This window comes from Symphalangus syndactylus, chromosome 5, assembly GCF_028878055.3.
Source record: "Symphalangus syndactylus isolate Jambi chromosome 5, NHGRI_mSymSyn1-v2.1_pri, whole genome shotgun sequence".
Classification (NCBI taxonomy): domain Eukaryota; kingdom Metazoa; phylum Chordata; class Mammalia; order Primates; family Hylobatidae; genus Symphalangus; species Symphalangus syndactylus.
In genome coordinates, this window is record NC_072427.2 from 69,055,991 (window position 1) to 69,076,071 (window position 20,081).

General features: G+C 37.6%; 1 protein-coding gene across 16 annotated transcripts in view; it reads left to right on the forward strand.

Moving 5' to 3' along the window:
• LOC129483216 (liprin-beta-1) overlaps positions 1 to 20,081 on the forward strand; it is a 179,389-nt gene that overhangs the window by 113,880 nt on the left and 45,428 nt on the right. For all 16 annotated transcript variants that reach the window (XM_063640301.1, XM_063640315.1, XM_055280280.2 and 13 more), the window contains 4 exons: positions 11,139 to 11,225; positions 12,819 to 12,932; positions 15,092 to 15,223; positions 19,819 to 19,911. In XM_063640301.1, coding sequence (XP_063496371.1) covers positions 11,139 to 11,225; positions 12,819 to 12,932; positions 15,092 to 15,223; positions 19,819 to 19,911 — 426 coding nt within the window. The remainder of the gene's footprint in view (positions 1 to 11,138; positions 11,226 to 12,818; positions 12,933 to 15,091; positions 15,224 to 19,818; positions 19,912 to 20,081) is intronic.

Consider the following 20,081-nt stretch of genomic DNA (forward strand, 5'->3'; position numbering starts at 1 on the left):
AGCTGATTAGAACAAGAAAAGTTTAGGGCAACAGATGTGCTCTGATTTTATTCCTTAAGATATCTTAATTTTCTTTTGACTCTAAGGATAACTTTTTAAAAAGTGCTATTAGTGTACCTTTTATAAATACCAACGTGTCACCTGATTCTGCCCATAAAAACAGACTGGCTTTTAGATTGTGCCTGAATGACCTACTGTGGCTTCAATCAAATAGTCCTATAAGGGAAAGAATCTTGCACATAATAGATGATTTCTCAGTCATATTGGGTTATTCACTATAAAGGATCAAATAGCAATTCTAAAGGGAAAACATAATGAAAGACATTCAAAAAGCAACAGGATTTACAGCAGTGTTTGACCTGAAGTGCCATCTAGTGGTTTATGGCAATCATTTCAGTTCCAGTTCTCGAATTAAATTGTGGAGTTGGGCCTTTAACCCATTTATGCGTAGTGTCCCATTATTGGAACGCTAAGCTTGTGGGAGTTATTTATATCCTGCTCAAAGTCATTGCCAAGGTCTCATTTAAAAAAAAAATTTCACAACCTTCAGCATAAATGGGTTAATGGTGTTACTCACTGAAAAATGAGGCCTCTTTCTAGGCATCCTTCTCAAAAATTGAAGATGTGGCAGAGCTACCCTTTGTCTGGGCATGGTTGGAAATACCGTGGTTTTAATCTGTGACGAATACATAAAATCTCAAGAATGTCACAAAAACAGATTCAGTGGAGGACAGAGGAAAGGAGATATTTTGTGCTTGAAGGATATTCAATTTTCAGTAAGATGCACTCATATGCTTATGAGTTAACTGTGTTGATATAAAAGCTAATGAGAATTGTATGAAAGAATCGTGAGCTACTTGTGGATCTGTGGTAGACATGAAAACTGCTTGCTCTGGGAACCTTAAGAATACATCCTACAGCTAAAACATTTTCATATGATGTGACACAAATATTAGAGCTCCCAGCCAGTCCTGTGCTGAATACTCTGTGTTCCCACCTGGTTTACCTCTGCATTTCTGAGTGCAAATAATACAACCCATCCTTTAGCGGTAGTGCAGCTACACAAACTTGACAATTGGAGATATTTTACTTGTTAAAACACATAATGCCTTACTATTATACTTTATATTTGCTCTGCAAATTTCTCCTCCAGAGATTTAAGGGTCCGGGTTTGCTGATTTCTTTGGCGATTGCTTCATGCTCTGCAATTGGTGTTTCCTGGCATATTCCTTAGTCTATTTCAATGTCCTATCTCACCCCTTCTTTACTCCATGTTCTTCTGACCATTTAGCATGAGTGAAAAAGGAATTTACTATTGTTAGAAGAACCTATTTCTATCCCACACCCAGAGGCCACCAATGGCAATAGTAGCCTAAGCGTACCTGTAGTTCAATTTTTGACATGTGTCTCAAACATTTCCATTAACATGTGCTTAATCTGTTCTGTGAAAGTATTTCCAGAAATGATAAAAAGTAATGATGATTACATCTGAATATAAGTTAGATCATGACACTCACTCCTTTTTTCAGAAACTACCAATGGCATCACATCTTACTCAGAGTAAAAACCACAGTGCTTACTGTGTGCTGCAAGGCCTCATAGGATTTGCTCCCCATGACTTTCTGACCTCATCTGTCTTCACACATCTCCTTATTTGCTCCACGCCAAGCAGATTGGCTTTTTCACTGATTCTTAAACATGCCAGGTACACTGGCCTCAGGGCCTTTGCACTGCCTTTTCCAGGCACTGGCTTTTCACTCTGCCTGAAAAGCTCTTTCCCCAGATATTTGTGTGGCTAGCTCCCTCACATTCTCCTGTTGTTTTTTTTTTTTTGGAGACGGAGTCTCGCTCTGTCGCCCAGGCTGGAGTGCAGTGGCGCGATCTCGGCTCACTGCAAGCTCCGCCTCCTGGGTTCACGCCATTCTCCTGCCTCAGCCTCTCCGAGTAGCTGGGACTACAGGTGCCCGCCACCACGCCCGGCTAATTTTTTTTGTATTTTTAGTAGAGACGGGGTTTCACCGTGGTCTCGATCTCCTGACCTCGTGATCCGCCCGCCTCGGCCTCCCAAAGTGCTGGGATTACAAGCGTGAGCCACCATGCCCGGCCTCTCCTGTTGTTTACTCAAAAGTCATGCTCTCAGTGAGGCCTTGCATCACCACCCTAACTAAAATTATACCCATTTATTCTTTGTCTTACATCTCCCTGCTTATTTTGTTCTTAGCATTCACCACTTTCTTATGTGCAATGTGTTTGTGATGTTTATATCATTTATTTTCTGTCTTTCCAACTGGAATGTAAGCATCAGGAATCAGATTTTTGCCCTTATTTTAAAAAAATTACTGTATTCCTGGTGCTTAGAAGAATGCCTGGCTCAGTAGTTATATTTGTAATGAATGATGCTCCATGAATGATAAAGTGGATTACATGTTGGAATGAATGGAAGTTGTTTTAAATTTATTCCTTGGATGGGTAGTGGCTTGTTGATCTGTGTTTTCAGTTGCTTTCTCTCTTATTATTTGACATTTTAACCTTGAGAATCCCCAAAATGACAAATATTTTACAGAACTAATAAAGATTCAGTTTTTATCCTAAAAGTAACAATAACAAAATAAACTAGATGTAGATCCAGAGAGATAAGGAATTTTTGTTGTTGTTGCTAAATTTATTTATTTCTATCTAACTTATCTATATGAATTCCTCACCTTGCGCCCAACTTTCCAAATTAAGTGTGTTTTCTCAAGCACACAGAGAATGACAGTATGAAAGAAGACAGACAGCAAAAGGCAAAAAACAAAGCAAGAAGAGGAGAGGAGGGCTGGCTGTTTGCAACCATAAAAGCATAGGTGTGAAATTAAGTTGTCACCACACACCTACCATGATAGACTTTATTTTAGAACCAAAAAGCAACTTGGGCTAGCATTGGGAATCCAACAAGTAGAAGATTATATGCTTATAATTTAGTGATTTGCTGATAATATTAGATTTTTCCAATTCAATATTTCAGAAGTTGGGATGTGTTTTATGATCTTAAAATGGGTATATGTACACATTTTAGCTCGGATCCATCCTCCCTTCCTCTCTCCCTTTTTTCCTTTTTTTATTAATAAGGTACTTAGAATAGTCCAATTTTAGAGACAGATAGTAGAAGGGTGACTGCCAGGAGCTCAGGAGAGCAGGGAATGGGAAGATAATACTTACTGAACATAGAATTTCAGTTTTGCAAGATGAAAAGAGTTATTTAGATGGATGATGGTGATGACTGCAAAACAATGTGAATGTACTTACTACCACTGAACTGTACACTTTAAAATGGTTAAAATGCTAAATTTTACATGTATATTTTACCACAATAAAAAATTAAAATTGATAGTGTCCTAGAATTTAAGGAACACAGAATCCTAGCAAATTCCCCCTTCATATTGAACATGGGAAAACTGCCCAAATAAAAGAGATTATGATGTTTTAAAAAGGAAGCAGTGATTGATAAGGCAGGATTGTATCTAGGCAGTTTCAAATGCAGGCTGCAGTGACTGCAGACCTGAATTTTAATGTTGGCCCTATCTCTTTGACGCTTATATGACCTTGTGAAGATGTCTGAAGCTCTGTGTCTTGGTTTTCTCATCTGTAAAATGGGGATGATGGTTACTGCCACTTAGGATTGTAAGGACCCTGTGAACTAACATATGCTGAGCACTTATCAATATGCCTGGTCAAAGGCTAGTCAGAAAGGTAATACTGAAGAGTAGAGCATAGAGAGTAGAGGGAAAATGTTTAACAGCATCCCTTTGCAATGAGGGAAAGAGTTGAGTCCAGTTGCAATGGGAGTTAGGTTACAAACCACCCATACATAGTTCACTTCTTGCAATAAAAGAGTACAAACATTCCTCTGATTGAAGAGAAGCTTCTGGAATATTTTAGAAAAGGTTAAATTCAAAAATTTTTGGAAATAATTATGTATCTGTTAATAATAATAGACATATAATTAAGTTTCCATTCATGTTTAATGATGGCCAACTTGACCTGTACTTTAAGATGGATACAAACCTTTTCATTAGTGCAACTGGGCATTTGCAGTTCAAATTATCATTTTGCCTGGTCCAGGGAGATCCCCTGGTTTCTTGTAGGATGCAGGTTTTTTTTCTTTGCTACTAATTGCTCCTGCCTGTTTGTTTCATATGATCAGACACTGAATGTGATAAAATACCAACACTAGTAGCCTGTTACAGTGAGGGGACATTAAATCTATAAGAATGAATTTATTAGTGTAGCTGTAGGCTTCTGGAAATGAACAAATTTCTTTTAAAATTCAGAAGTGCATCTGCTGTGATTAAAAAAAACCTGTAGACTATGACATACTTGTTTAATTACTGAGGCTGAATTTTCTGTTTTGATTGTGAGATATTATAATGTGTTAACACAGATATTAATAATGGAGAATTACTTGCTTTATGAAGCTCCAGATTTAAGAAGGAAAATGGAAAAATATGTCTAATTGTTTGAGTTAAGCAAGTAGTTATTTACTTTAGGTCTAACTTGATGAGTTGCCCTAGAACATTCTTTATAATGTTTTTTTTAACTGAGGATCATGACCTTGATCCATGTCAACGGAGGATCAGGTAGTGAAATCCCAAAGGTGTCTGACTATTTGGCAGTTTTAATTATGAGGCCATCTCAAAGTCAGCAGAAATTACAAAAATACGGTTTTCAACAAAGTGAGTGAAATACTAATGGTGAATACTAATGGTAATAACTCCAAAGCAGGCATCATCACCTATGAGATAGATAGAGTGTAAACAGGGGAAATGAGATGTTCTGGACTGGCCTCTGACCTGTTAAATCATCATAATATACTTCTCTCTTATTTTTACATTGAAAGTGAGATAATATTAATCCCAAATGTATATTTTTAAAAGTTGCTATAAAAATAAAAATACTCATAACTTAAAAGAGTTCAGCCATGGGACATGCTCTCTGCAGGGCTGCTGGCTGTTCTCCCTGAGTCCCCGACTCCCAGCCCCACGAAGCAGTCCCCGTCCTACCACCCTCCGATCCCTGCTGCTTTCTGACCAGCTTTGCTTTTCATCTGTGCCTCCAGGAAATGTTTTCTCAGGTCTTGGCAAACAAGGTACATCTTAAGATTGTATCCAGTATGTGATCACAATTATCTTGAATTATTCGGTGCCTCACTGAGACATCCTAGCTAAAATTAAGGCAGTTTTCCCCTTAGTCTTCAAGTAAACTCCCATGGAAAGTGTTTACAGACACAGAAAAACAAATTGAACAAATCAGCAGAATTCTTAGTTTACAGAGGTAAAAGATGTGCTTTTCATGAAATCCTAGGCCACTGGTATTTGTTAGGATTGAATGGAAAGAGGTTTCCCTGTTCCTTTAGGAAATTGAGTTAAGAAAGCAAAAGTGACAAGAACAATAGGGACTTTTTCTTGGTCTCATGTTATCCTTCCCAAAGTAGAAGACAGATTCCTTCTCTAGATCTTTGTATCCTGTCACATGTTGCTGGCTTTCAACAAATGTTGAATAAATGAGTGAATGAAGATATTGAATGAATGAAGTTGCTGCTGTACTGAGACAGGAGCTGGGGCTTTACTTCTAGGGACACTGGGACCTTCTTTTTTCTCTGTCCTTCCCAAATTCAGGGGACTTAGATGTATACCTATGACTAGGGTTATATTGTAGTCTAAACATGTACCCCCTCCCTTGCCCACTGCAAAGCTCATGCCCTCATTCCATCACATCCAGTGAGAGGACAGGGGAGCGGAGTACTGCCACTGCCTGGTTGCTTGGTTTCCAGCATCATTGATGTCATGTTCTTTGACTCTTTGGACAGTAGTGGTGTAAGATGCCTTATTATGGTATTGAACTCGAATGCAGTATGACAGTGCTCTTCATGGCTGAAGGATTCAAGTCTTATCTCAATCTCTCCTCATAGTTCAGAGTCTAGTGGAGAGCAGGCATGCAGTAAATGTTTGCATGCATGGCAGAGGTATAATTCTGAGTACAAAATGCTGTCATAGTAATTATTTCTTCTGGTAACTAGAGTTAATGTTTACTTACAGGAGATTTCATGGACTGAGCCTTACTCTTCCTTTCTTGATAGTGAATGTTTAAAAACAGAGTTATGAAATCAAGACTGCGTGACAATTTTAATAACTAGGTTTAAAAATAAGTGTAATGACTGGCTGGAATGTGGTGTGTGCGTGTATTTGTGTATATGCAGTGTTACTAATCCAGCTATGCTTTAACATTTGTTGACCTTAAAAAGGGGGCTGTTTTCTTTTCCCCATTTTAATTTAGGTACTTACCATTCTGATTTAGGAATATTACACTCAAAATTAGTTTCTGTTTTATAAAATAAATAAGCATAATCATGGCAAATCACTGCTTGTATGTTGATTTTGGATTTAGACAGGACAGCAGAGCTCAGGAAAGAACAAAGCGAAACAAAGGGGAAACAGGAAAGACAACTGTAGACCAATGCAAACCAACAGAACCCAGAAAATCAAAGGAAAACACAGCATGATGTTATAAGTAAAAACAGCGGGTGAGACTCCTACCTTCCGTGAAGTAATAACTATTGAAATGGAATGGCGAGTGCATGGGGTTTCATCACGTGCATTTCTCTACTTTAAATCTATTTGAAATTTTCTGTAATAAAAAACATTTTTTAAACAGACACAAAGGAAAGATGTTAACATTTATTATGTCTTTATGCTTGATTGTAATACTTCATAATTAAAAGGAAGTTGATATAAAAAGAAGGCTTTCTAGCTGGGGAAGGTGACCGCACCCACCTCTAAATATGGGGCTTGTAACTGAGCTCACACCCGACCAGTCAGGTAGTAAAGAGAGCTCACTAAAATACCAATTAGGCTAAAAGCAGGAGGTAAAGAAATAATCAAATCATCTATCACCTGAGAACACAGGGGGAGGGACAATGATCGGGATATAAACCAGGCATTCGAACCAGCAGTGGCAACCCCCTTTGGGTCCCCTCCCGTTGTGTGGGAGCTCTGTTTTCACTATATTAAATCTTGCAACTGCAAAAAATAAATAAATAAATAAATAAATAAATAAATAAATAAATAAATAAATAGAAGGCTTTCCACTTAGATGGTGAAGGGAAAAGTAGATGGTGTTCTAATGTTATGTGTAGCACCTGCCATGTAGAGTCAGGGAATTCGTTTTCCAGGTGAGGTTCCTGGCTGGCTCTAAGATTCTGTAATTCTATGAGGGATAAAGTGTTTTAGATGTGTTTCTCCCCATTGTGCCAGGAAAACCTGGCAGAGGCCATAAGTTCCTTAATTAAATCAAAATACCAATGTTACAGTTGAGTTATATCTCCCCCCTGACTGCATACACGCTATTGGTTGGATACTGTACTGTTGAAATCCGCAAGTTGACTCCAATTTCGACTTAGCTGGATTGAATGTGGTCAATAAGGGGTTGCACCATGAGCTAAAGTAGAAAGGTAAAGTGATTTAGGCTTCTCTAATATGCTGTGGAAGTCAGATCAACTCAACAAGAGTTTATACTTAAATACATTTTAAGTTACATGCTCAGGATTTTACAAGCACCATGGAAGAATCAAAAGAAACATAAGACAGTTTTGCACTGAGAAACTTAGGCTGAGTGACCAACTCACATAAAATTATTAGTCATCTACCTGAGGCAGAATATGATGAAACATTAAAGAGCACAGTTTAAGACAAGACCCAGAAGGTCAGCCCGTAGATGGGGAAAGGAGAATGGCACCATGTAAAGAGGAGGAGGTAGAAATGGGTTATGAAAGATGGATTGATCTGAGAGGGAGGAGTGGGAGGTGAGTAGAGTGTTGGGTACAAAACCTTGGGATAGTTGTTGTAAAGGAAAATGGAAGAAAACTCATTAAAAGGAAGAAATGGAAAATGGTAAGTAGAAGTGGGAATTACAGGTCCCAGCAAAACAGGAAATCAAGGCTCCAAACTAGAAGTGGAATGATGAGCTTTCAGGAAGGAGTTAAGAATCAGTTCTCCCAAGCCTGCAGGAAGAAAGAAAGGAAAGAAATAAGAGGTAATATATATTATACTATTATGCACTGAGGAAGAAAGTGTCTAAGGGAGCTCACGCAAGATGGCCTTAACTATTGTCCATTACAAAGGCTCTGAGATCACCTCCTAAACATAGTGGGAAGAGAGAGTACAGGAGGAGAAAGGAGCCAGTCTGGATAGAGATCAACCATGGAGTGCGTTCCAGATTATAGAGGACACATAAATAAAGGCCCACTGAGAAGCAAGAAGGGCAGATCAAAATCAAACCTGCAGTCATCTTTTATTCAACCAGTGTTTATTGAACACCTATCGTCATTCTTCCATTCAACAGACATTTAGTTATCACCCACTGTATGTCACATGCCAAGGCAAATCTACTTGCGAAGAATGCAGAGTCTATTAGAAGACAGAGACATGTATGCAGTCAAGTCTAACCTTAGTGCATTCAGAGTAATGCCTGCTGTAATGAAGGTTCATCTAGATACTGTCGCTGGCATATAGCAAACAGTGAATTCAAGGAAGACTTCACAGACCAAGCCCTGATAGAGGTGGACCTTAAGGAATGGGGAAAGAAGAAGAAAGGGTGGGAAAAGACGGTCCGTGCAGAAGGAATAAAAGTAGTGTGTGAAAGAGCATGCCATATATGGGGAGGTTTTGAGTGACCTGGTAGGTAGAATATGAGAGTAAAGGAAGAATAGAGACAATAGGGTATTTACCTAGTGGATCTTACTGCCAACATTCTTAATGCAAAGGAAACAAAATTGGCAGAAATATAAACACATGCGGACAGAACAGTCTTTACCTACTTAACACAAGGATATATAGCATTGGTTGCTCTTAAATTTTCCTTTATGTTCCGATAGTGAGTTTTAATATACTAAACTACCCTTGAGCATTATGAGTGCTTGTAAGTATCAATACAGAATTGAGAAACATAAATATGCTCATTGTGAGTCAATTTTCAGTATCTGTTTCTATTTGGGGCTAATTAGGAGAACTGGTTTTGGAACACCTCACTTCCATATCATACAAAGTAGCTTGGGAGGAAACACTGCTCTCCTCTTGCTATAATTTCCTCCAACCAGAAGATCAGTTTTGTTTGGTTTTGCTTAAGACAGTCTTGCTTTGTTGCCCAGGCTGGAGTGCAGTGGTGCAAACATGGCTCACTGTAGCCTCCACCTCCCAGGCTCACGTGATCCTCCTCTCTCAGTCTCCAGAGTAACTAGGACCACAGGCGCACACTACCAAGCTTGGCTAAGTTTTTTTTCTTTTTCTTTTTCTTTTTTTTTTTTATTTTAAGAGATAGGGTCTTGCCATGTTGCCTATGCTGGCCTCAAACCTCTGGGCTCACACAATTCTCAGCCTCCCAAAGTGCTGGAATTACAGGCGTGCACCAACACCCTTGGCCAGTTTTACTTTTTGTCCTCACTAAACAGCAGTTTTTTTCTACTTACTGAAATGTATCTGTTTCTAAAATATTGTTACTTGTATGGGATTTTAAAAACAGATGCCTGTTAATGTCCATAATGAAAATAAGGAATTTAAAGGTCTACGGGGCCTGTCTTGGCACTTTCTTAAGATTGAGAACATGCATTATTCATCCTGGCTCTTTTCCAAAAAACTGCCCTCGAGAAGTTATGCACAATTTATTTTTATGTTAGTCCCCAGGAATGGAAGTTGTCCAGGCCACTCCATCACACTCTTCATAATACTTGTAATTTAATGCTGGGCACTTCAGTTAACAATATGAGCAGAATTATGCCGTGGTAATTGTAGAGGTATGTGGCAAAGCAGCTGATTTTAAAATTTTAATCCACTCTAAATATGCATTGCACCCTTACTAAATTAGCCTCTGATTCTTAGTGGCCTTTTGGAAAATGTATTCAGTATGCTAAAGTTTTTAGAAAAAACATTCTGAAATTTTCCTTTTCATTCAAGTCGTTTTTTTTTTTTTTCCCCTTCCCAACACATGACTTTTATTATTCCAAGAATTGATACTGGAAACTGCATTTATTGGAAAGATAGAACAATGGTATCAGTTAATTCTGGAAAAACAGTAGATGTCACATCAGATGTGCCCTGGGCAGTAAAGTTATACAGTTTGTATTTTTTCTGGTTCTAAATCTGAAGGTATTATTTTCTTTTTCAGTTGAACCCTGGGTGGCCCCATCTAACACTTTCGGATTTCAGCTGGCTTTTATTTCTATTGTATTTGAATGAACAATCAGGAAATTCTATTGGGATTACATTATCTTATGGTTATGCTGAGATTATGAGAGACACCACTTATGCCACTACATACGTTTCAAAATGGTGTTTTTAGGTTTTCTGTTCTTTGTGAGCCTCTTCGTGTGTCTTTTTCGTGACTTTCATGTGAGACAGCTGAGGAAGAAACAATCTATGCGTTGTTTCTCAATCTATACTTCCTTTGGCATTTATACCACGAATAAATATACCGAAACATGATTTTTTAAAAAAAAGTGTGGGGGGCAGGAGGGAGGGGAAGAAATAGTAAGTAAGCATCAATATATGCAGAGCACTGAGCCAGACGCTGGGGAGATTACAAAACAAATTATAGGCTCTGCCTTGGAGTAGAAGGTAACATTATACAAAGAAGCAAACTCACAAGTTAATAAGATCAGGACAGAAAGTGTTAAAATGCAGATAAGTGAGGCTAGTCGGCACTATCAGGGGAAGTCACTGTGGCCTGAGTGTTTAAGCTTTTGGAGGAAGAGAGACAGACCTCAACAGCCAGGGGTGCCCCCTACCTACTCACAAAGCTTTGCCTGCCCCTGGGTGTGTGTCTGCTCCAAGTGAGGAATACCAGTATCCACTGTTCCTTGTGGGTCATTATTTTCTGCTTGATAAGAAATTGTTTACTTTGGCAAAAACATGCCTATATGCTTAATATGCCTGTCTGACCTCTTCTGTGGTAAATGAACCAAATTGCATTCTTGTATTTTCTGTTTGACAGTGACAGCTGTGCAGATTCAGTTCAGGCCCCTTGGACTAAGAACACTTGTGATTTTCATTTATCTACAATATATCATTCTTAGAGAAGATCAGCCTTACCCATATTACTTCCTTTTTCAGGCAAATGGACACCTACCTGGGAACGGAGATGTGTATCAAGAAAGGCTGGCACGTTTAGAAAACGATAAAGAATCCCTCGTTCTTCAGGCACGTGATTTTTAAATACTGTTCTTTCCTTGCAGCATACTTGCAAAGACTTTTAAATTGGGATGGCAAATTCAGATTGCTTGCAGCAACCAGACTGCTAATAGAAATAAGCCTGGTAAGCCATCTGTGCACAATAGGGAGTGGTGAGGACTGGGGCAGAATGATGGTGTTTACACCCAGTTTAGAAGGAGCTGCCATCAATCATCATCAGCTCTTCCAGGGCCAGTCTGAATACAGGCATCATGTTGTCTGATCTGTTCTATTTTTTTTTTTTTTGGAGGCAGGGTCTTGTTACATTGCCCAGGCTAGTCTTGAACTCCTAGGCTCAAGCAAGCCTCCTACCTCAGCCCCTCAAGTAGCTGGGATTACAGGTGTGCAGCACCACGCTTCGCTGGATCTGATTTTTAAATATATTTTAATATATAGCAGAAATTCAGATATATGAATATAGCATAAAATCTGTATATATGTAAGTTTATATTTCTGAATCTGAAATCTGAGTAAATATATTTAATTTTTCAATTTTAAAAATGATACCCTGTGTGAGACAAAACACAACAATGACTAGAACCCTCCTTGTGGGCTAAATTTGAGTTTGCTTCTTCATCATGTTTTAAATGCTTGACAAACATTTTTCTTTGGTATATTGAGCAAAATGAATTGAAATATACTTACTGGGTGATGATTATTGAGGAAAAACTCAAAGATCTGCTATAAGCACTAGAGTTGAAGGACTAGCCCAACAGCTCCTCATGCACCTTTGGGTATATTGAGTTGCCCCCTGACTTTGAATGCATCTATGATCTGTGTCATCTTCAAAGAGCTCATGGAATTTGAATTCCCTGGGTTTTGTTTTTGTTTTTGTTTTTGTTTTTGTTTTTGTTTTGGATGGAGTCTTGCTCTGTCACCCAGCCGGGAGTGCAGTGGCACAATCTTGGCTCACTGCAACCTCCACCTCCCAGGTTCAAGCGATTCTCCTGCCTCAGCCTCCCGAGTAACTGGGATTACAGGCACATGCCCCACAGCCAGCTAATTTTGTATTTTTAGTAGAGACGGGGTTTCACTGTGTTGGCCAGGCTGGTCTTGAACTCCTGACTTCAAAGTGATATGCCTGCCTCAGCCTCCCAAAGTGCTGGGATTACAGGCGTGAGCCACCATGAATGCTACTTCTCCCCCGCATCCCCCGCTGGGTTCTTTTTCTTATTCTTCTTGAAGCATCAAATTTTTGATAATTTCTATTTCAAACATTAACTTTGTTTCATCTCTTATACTATCTCCATGCTGCCCCCAAAAAATGTAACTTCTGTGCATGCTGTCTCTCTTAAATGGTTGAAGTAGCTTTAACCAAAAAGTATTGTATATTCCTAATCTACACGAATTTTCTCCAAATTGTATAGGCCTCCTTAAATCAAATAGCAACATATAAATAGAAATGTGAAGGACCACTGTCTTCTTGGTACTTCTCAGATTTTTTTTCTTTATAACCGTATGAGTGGTAGGATCATTCCTTTTTTTGTTCCATTTAGAGAAATAACGTATGCAGTGGGACCCAAATCCTTTTTCACTCATTGCATTATTTTGCTCTAAATACAGGTAAGTGTGTTAACAGACCAGGTGGAGGCTCAGGGAGAGAAGATTCGAGATTTGGAGTTTTGTCTTGAAGAGCACAGAGAGAAGTTGAATGCCACAGAAGAAATGCTGCAGCAGGTGCGTGCAGAGGCCATATCCGAGATGGGATTTCCCTGCTGAACTATTTGAGATGCTGCATTTCTGTGTTGTGTTTGCTCTGATGCAGCAGTAAGTTTCTTGATTCATTTAGACCAGCACATTTAAAAAAAAAAAAGAATTGAGAGTAGCAGAATCTCAAAACATGTGCACACAATAGAGTTTATGTAATTAGAATCTGGAGCAAAATGTCAATAGGATTGTGGCTTATTTTAATTTTCTTTTTTTGCATTCAGATGGTTTCCTCTCACCCATAGCATATCTTTTATAACTAAGAAAAAATATAATAGTAAAAAAATCTAATAATCCAATTTAAAAATGGGTAAAATATTTGAATAGACATTTCTCAACAGAAGGCATACAAATGGCAAACAGACATATGAAAAGGTGCTCAACACCACTGATCATCAGAGAAATGCAAATCAAAACTATAATGAGATACTATCTCACCCCAGCTAAAATGGCTTTTATCCAAAAGACAGGCAGTGACAAATGCTGGCAAAGATGTGAAGAAAAGGGAACCCTTGTACACGGTTGGTGGGAATGTAAATTCATACAACTACTTTGGAGAACAGTTTGGAGGTTCCTCAAAAAACTAAAAATAGAGCTACCGTGTGATCCAGCAATGCCACTGCTGGCTATATACCCAAAGGAAAGGAAATCAGTATATCGAAGAAATATCTGTGCCCTCGTGTTTGCTGCAGCTCTGTTCACAGCCACCAAGATTTGGAAGCAACCTAAATGTCCATCAACAAATGACTGGATAAAGAAAATGTGGTACTTATACACAATGGAGTACTATTCCGCTATAAAAAAGCATGAGATTCAGTCATGTGCAACAACATGAATGGAACTGAAGGTCATTATGTGTAAAATAAGAGCCAAGCACAGAAAAACAAACACCTCATGTTCTCATTTGTGGGATCTAAAAATAAAACAATTGAACCCATGGAGATAGAGAGTAGAGGGGTGGTTACCATACTCTGGGTAGGGTAGTGGGGGATGAAGGGAGAGGTGGAGGATGGCGAAGGGGTACAAAATAATAGTTTCCATGAATAAGGCCTAATATTTAGTAGCATGTCAGGGTGACTATAGTCAATAATAATTTAATTGTACATTTGAAAATAAGAATATAACTGGATTGTTCGTAACACAAAGGATAAATGCTTGAGAAGATGGAGACCCCGTTTCCATGATGTGATTATCACACATTGCATGCCTGTATCAAAACATGTACCCCATAAATGTATATTCCTACTATGTACCCACAAGATTAGAAAAGAAAATATCTAACATATAGGGGAGGCTCTGTAAGGTCGTGGATGGAGTATGCACTTGAGCAAAACTCATAGGTTTCCATTCCTGCTGTGTTTTTATTTTTTCTTTTTCCCTGTATGACATTAGGCAAGTTCCTAACCTCTCTGTTACTACGTTTCCTCATCTTTTGATTAAGGATAATAAGAATTTCTACCTGATAAGTTTTTTGTGAGGATTGAAATAGTATTTGTCACAACTGGTGCCTGGCATATAGCAAACATAGTATCATCATCATCAGTGTTATCATCAGATTGAAGTATATATATATATGGTTATGCATGTGTATCTACACGACATATGTCTCAGTAAACTGACATGTGCTTATTTCTGTTCAAAGGAGGGTAACTAAAGTGAATAGTTCTTTATTTTATTTTATTTTATTTTTGAGACAGAATCTCAGTCTGTTGCCCAGGCTGGAGTGCAATGGTGCGATCTCGGCTCACTGTAACCTCCGCCTCCTGGGTTCAAGTAATTCTCCTGCCTCAGCCTCTCAAGTAGCTGGGATTACAGGCCCCCACCACTATGCCTGGCAAATTTTTGTATTTTTAGTAGAGACAGGGTTTCACCATACTGTCCAGGCTGGTCTCAAACTCCTGACCTCAAGCGATCTGCCTGCCTCGGCCTCCCAAAGTGCTGGGATTATAGACGTGAGCCACTGTGCCCAGCCTCAAGTGAATAATTTTTTAAAAGTGTGTATATTCAGTAATTATACTTTACTAAATCCTGTACTTGATAGGTGCTGCTTTATGCGATCATAAATGAGGTAAATTCACATGCGCCTGTTTATAATAGACTTTTTGAATGTATCTCTTAAATTCTAATAGGAGCTTCTAAGTAGGACATCCTTAGAAACTCAGAAGTTGGATCTGATGGCTGAAATATCTAACTTGAAGTTGAAACTGACAGCTGTAGAGAAGGACAGATTGGACTATGAAGATAAGTTCAGAGACACAGAGGTGAGTGACACAGTCTCTCCTCCCTCTCTCTCTCTCTCTCTCTGTCTCTGACACACATACATTCCCAGGGCAAAGTTGAAATTCCCTGGAGGTGTGCAAGGAAGGCAGTTAATTACTATGTGCCTCATCCTGCTTCATTTTAAGAATAATCTTTCATTACATTTACTTTTTATCACTAAATGCTAATGGCAATTTTTATTTTTAGACTTTTGATATGAAATATTAATCCTTTTATTAACCTTTAGAAATACTTTTGACTTTAGGATATTTGGAGCAGCCATCCATCCATACTGGTTTTCTTAATTTTGTAAATAATGGGCTTAAATACATGGTTTCACTAGTAGTTATTATTTAGGCACACTGATTATTTACTATGTAATTGGATTTTGAGAATCTGTATAGAAAACATGCTAACATTCTATACTCACAAAATCACAGACAGAGCTTTTTTGAGGTCTTTTAATTTGGCCTTCTACTTTTGGTCTATTCCACATGTGAATCATTCCAATTAAATAAGACTCACTGTACTTCTACAAAAATCAGGGTACATTCTATAACTTGAAGTATCCATTTTAGTGGCTTAACAAGCTTTATTGTTTGTTCTGTTTTGTTAATTCAGGCCTTCTAGATTGCTTTGTGACATTTGGCAAGTTCTTAACGTCTCTGTTGATTTTTGGTGGAGAGAGAGAGCATATCCATTTGAAATATACATTTGAAATGAAGTATAAAGAGTTTCAGAAATTCCTTTTCTCTGAGGACCATCTCCCCTCCTTTTTTCTTCCTATTTTGTTTCCTTGGTTGGAGTATGGAAAGGTGTCGTGCTGGATTAGAAAATGGGTACCAAAGAGAAAGGAGTGAAAATGGTTTACTTATTTTTCCCTTCTGTTTTTATTTCAAACACGTATTTCATGCTGACTATATATAAGCCAGCATGGTACCAGGCATTACATGCATTATCCACTACAGGAAAGTTCTTTATAGATTTGGAAATAACAAGTTTTACTCCACTGCTATTTTCAAAATTAAATTTTCTGTCAAAGATTCAATTACAGTGGAAAGTCTTGGTATATGTCTTGCTTCCTCCATAGCAAAAGGAAATCTTTCATTTGGTTCATGTTTTAATCTTTTTTTTTTTTTTTGAGATAGGATCTTACTGTGTTGCCCAGGCTAGTATGGAACTCCTGGCCTCAAGCAATTCTCCCATTTTGGCCTCCCAAAGCACTGGGATTATAGGCATAAGTCACCATGCCCAGCCATGTTTTAATTTTAAAACTCTTTGTCAGTCGCCTATGTGAGCATGTTTCTCATTTGATCAAAGCTGGGGCTCTTAAAACAGGACTTAGAAAGTTACCCAATTTAAAATTCTTGGTTTTGTATTTTCTCTAAAAATCTCTTTGATATTTTCCTCTTTCCCCTCTTTTTGTCAGGTCCTAACCCCATAGTCGCAGGGTAAAGTAATAGTAAAACTCAGTCAACGGATGGGCAACATGGCAGTGGAGCTAGCTCTGCTGCAGGGAAGAATTTATGGTAGATATGGTTAGAGGTAGTCTTCTACATTGCATCTGCAAAGTCAAGGGGAAATATTCACCTGTTGTTGACTTAATTTGGATATGAGGTGTTAACCAAATGTTGGGACTAAATTGCAGTAGATGTGTTACTTATTTTTGTAAGAGCCCAGGGTAATATTTATATCTCTTGAGTTTGGCTGCTTTTTTAAATCAAACTTCTTTTCCCCCACTTTTTCATTGTTTCACTTATGCACTCTCAATCACATACAAAGTGATCTTGTCATCAGACTTCCAGTACACTCAATCCCTGATAATCTTCTAATAAAAATTCAGTGTTATTTCTAAAACGTATGCACATACCCAGAGATTAGAGCATATGTGGTAAACTTGGTGATGTTACATATGAAAATAATGAAAATAATCTTCAATATTAAACTAACTTGAATATTCTCATGTTCTTGTTATCATTCCCTTAATAAAAATATTTTCCTGGGTGTTTCATGAATCCATAATATTTAACTTTCTGTTAGAATTTTAGATTATTTGGATATTAATTTCCAAGAAAATATTGGCATGGGGAAGAAGTATAGGCATTTCCAAAGGACTGAGGGTACAAGTCTCTAAACTTTGGAAGATTCAGGACTTGTCCCTGGAATTGCTAATGGGAGATGATTAGCATCATTCAACAGTGCCCCCTTGTGGTAAAAGCATACATGTCAGAGACTGAGTTCCTGCGGGAGCTCTGAGTTCTCTGAAAGGGAAGAGAAAGGGAACAGGGATTTTCTTTTTTAAAAGGACTGAACATCTGATAAGAAATTGATTGAAGTAATTTGTATTCTATTTTTTAAAGTTTTACATTAGGGAGCCATTTCCAGATTTTCCAGCTTGTGTTGTCAGAGGAAGAAGTGATTTATTTCAGGTTGGAAATTTAGACCATATTTAAAGTATTGCCATGAAATATAGTTGAGTAGTTTTTTGTTAAAACAGATAAATTATCCCAGTTTACAATTCCATTTTTTTTCAATGGTTTGTTCTTTCCACCAGCAAAGAAGAAAGGAAGCGGTAAAATACAATAGCAGATAAGAATTCAATGGTATTTCTTAGCAATGAGAAAGTAGGAAAATATATATTTAGAAAGATCATATTGATGAATATCACTAAGGACTCATATTATGCAAGGATGATTAGTTTAGATAACTGGGAAGAGCTGATTTTTTTCTTTAGACTTGAATTCTGACCTGTTAGTTGAGGAATCACAAATATGTTATTGAATAATGTCAAACAGTTCTTGACCTAATTCATAAGAAGAAAATAGATATCATCTAAGGGAAATATTGTGCCGTTATTAAGGTGTAATTGTATAACTATGATAGATAATATTTTGCCCCATTTTATAAGAGACCACAATTTAAAAGCCTAAGGGTGTACTGGGAAGTGTATTTTATTGTAGCATCCCTTCTCTTAGCCTTTGTGAACTTGAATCATTACACTTGGAAGCTTAAAATAATTTCTATTTACAAAGTTTTATTTCTTATAGAATTGTTCTACTTGTAATTTGTGGCATTCGTGGATAATTTTGTCCTGTAGTCTATGAATTTGTGATGCAGGAATACATGCATGTCTTTGTAAAAAGAGAGAAGCTGGCTGGGCACAGTGGCTCACACCTGCAATCCCAACACTTAGGGGGTCCGAGGAAGGCTGATCACTTGAGGTCAGGAGTTCAAGACCAGCCAGGTCAACATGGTAAAACCCCCGTCTCTACTAAAAATACAAAAATTATCTGGGCGTGGTGGTGGGTGCCTGTAATCCCATCTACTGGGGAGGCTGATGCAAGAGAATCACTTGAACTCTGGAGGCGGAGGTTGCTGTGAGCTGAGATCGCGGCACTGCACTCCAGCCTGGGTGACAGAGCGAGACTCCCTCTTAAAAAAAAAAAAAAAAAGGAGAGAGAAGCAAAAATATAGTAACCATTGCAGGGATCTTTGTGGCTTGTAGTAAAAATAAGTCATCTCCCACGCAGGGTATTTGGGTGTCTCTTTTGGAGGAGTTAATATTGCTTAACATTCTAATTTCCTTTCCTACTCTCTGGGCTCTGGACAAAAATACACCATTATTTCTCAGAATACTTGGACAAGTTTTATGAGCAAATTGGTTCTCTAAAAAGTGACACTAAATAAAATAAAAAGTGGCAGTAGAAAAGATACAAAATCGTGTTGTGTCATGTAAACACTAGGATTGGTTTCTCTTTCATTTTCTAATTACAAAATTAGGTGAACTGCAGGGCCCTCAACCACTTTCCAGTTGAGAATTGTCATTAAACTTACAGTAAACTCAATCCCTGATAATCTCCTAATAAAAATTCAACACTATTGCTAAAATGTATGCATGTACCCCAAAATTAGAGAATAGTTGAGAAACTTTCTGATGTTATATATGACAACAATTAAAATAGTCCTCAAAATTAAAACTGATTTGACTATTCTCATGTTCCTGTTATTCACTTAATAAAAATAAAACATTTCCCTGGTTGTTTCATGAATCTTAAGGATTCATGGCTTAAAGGATTTAATTTTCATTCCATTCTCCCATATTGGGTTGACGAGCAATCTATATTTTTGTGGACAAAGGAAGAAATTACAAATTTTTTTAAATAGCCATTTATCATTGAGAAGGTTCAAAAGGTAAATGGCTTTACTAAAGAATGTGGTATATTTAAAATATGAAATAGCATTCTATGAAATAGAATAGAAATAGCACTCTATGAAATAGCATACAGTCATTTTTAGGATAGAAATATCTGACAAATAATAGATATTAAGCTACCTTTCTTAATCAAAACTCACCTTTTATTTTCATAAGCCCATCACTTTAAGGCAGAGACATTGGGGATTTAAAGGAATGTTTTAAATGGAAAGATGCTTTCGTTCTTAAGGAGGTACATTTATTTCCATTTGTCTCATCTGATTGATAAAACTTTAACCCTAGGAGCTGGTTAAGATTTCTTAAGATTTCTAAGCTGCTATTTTATAGGTATAGGTAACTGTGTTACCACTTTCCTAATGCACTTTCTTGTTTCTTCTTGGACAGGGGCTGATTCAGGAGATCAATGATTTGAGGTTAAAAGTTAGTGAAATGGACAGTGAGAGACTTCAGTATGAAAAAAAGCTTAAATCAACCAAAGTAAGTTTTTCTCACAGGTTAACATTTTCAAACAAATGGCTCCACTATTCATCTATGCCCAATAATATAAATAAGATGTTTTCTACTTAATATATGATAAAGAAGGTATTTTAAAAGTAAATGAAGTTTCCCCCCAAGCTGGAAACCTTCTTGAATTTAAACACCACTGA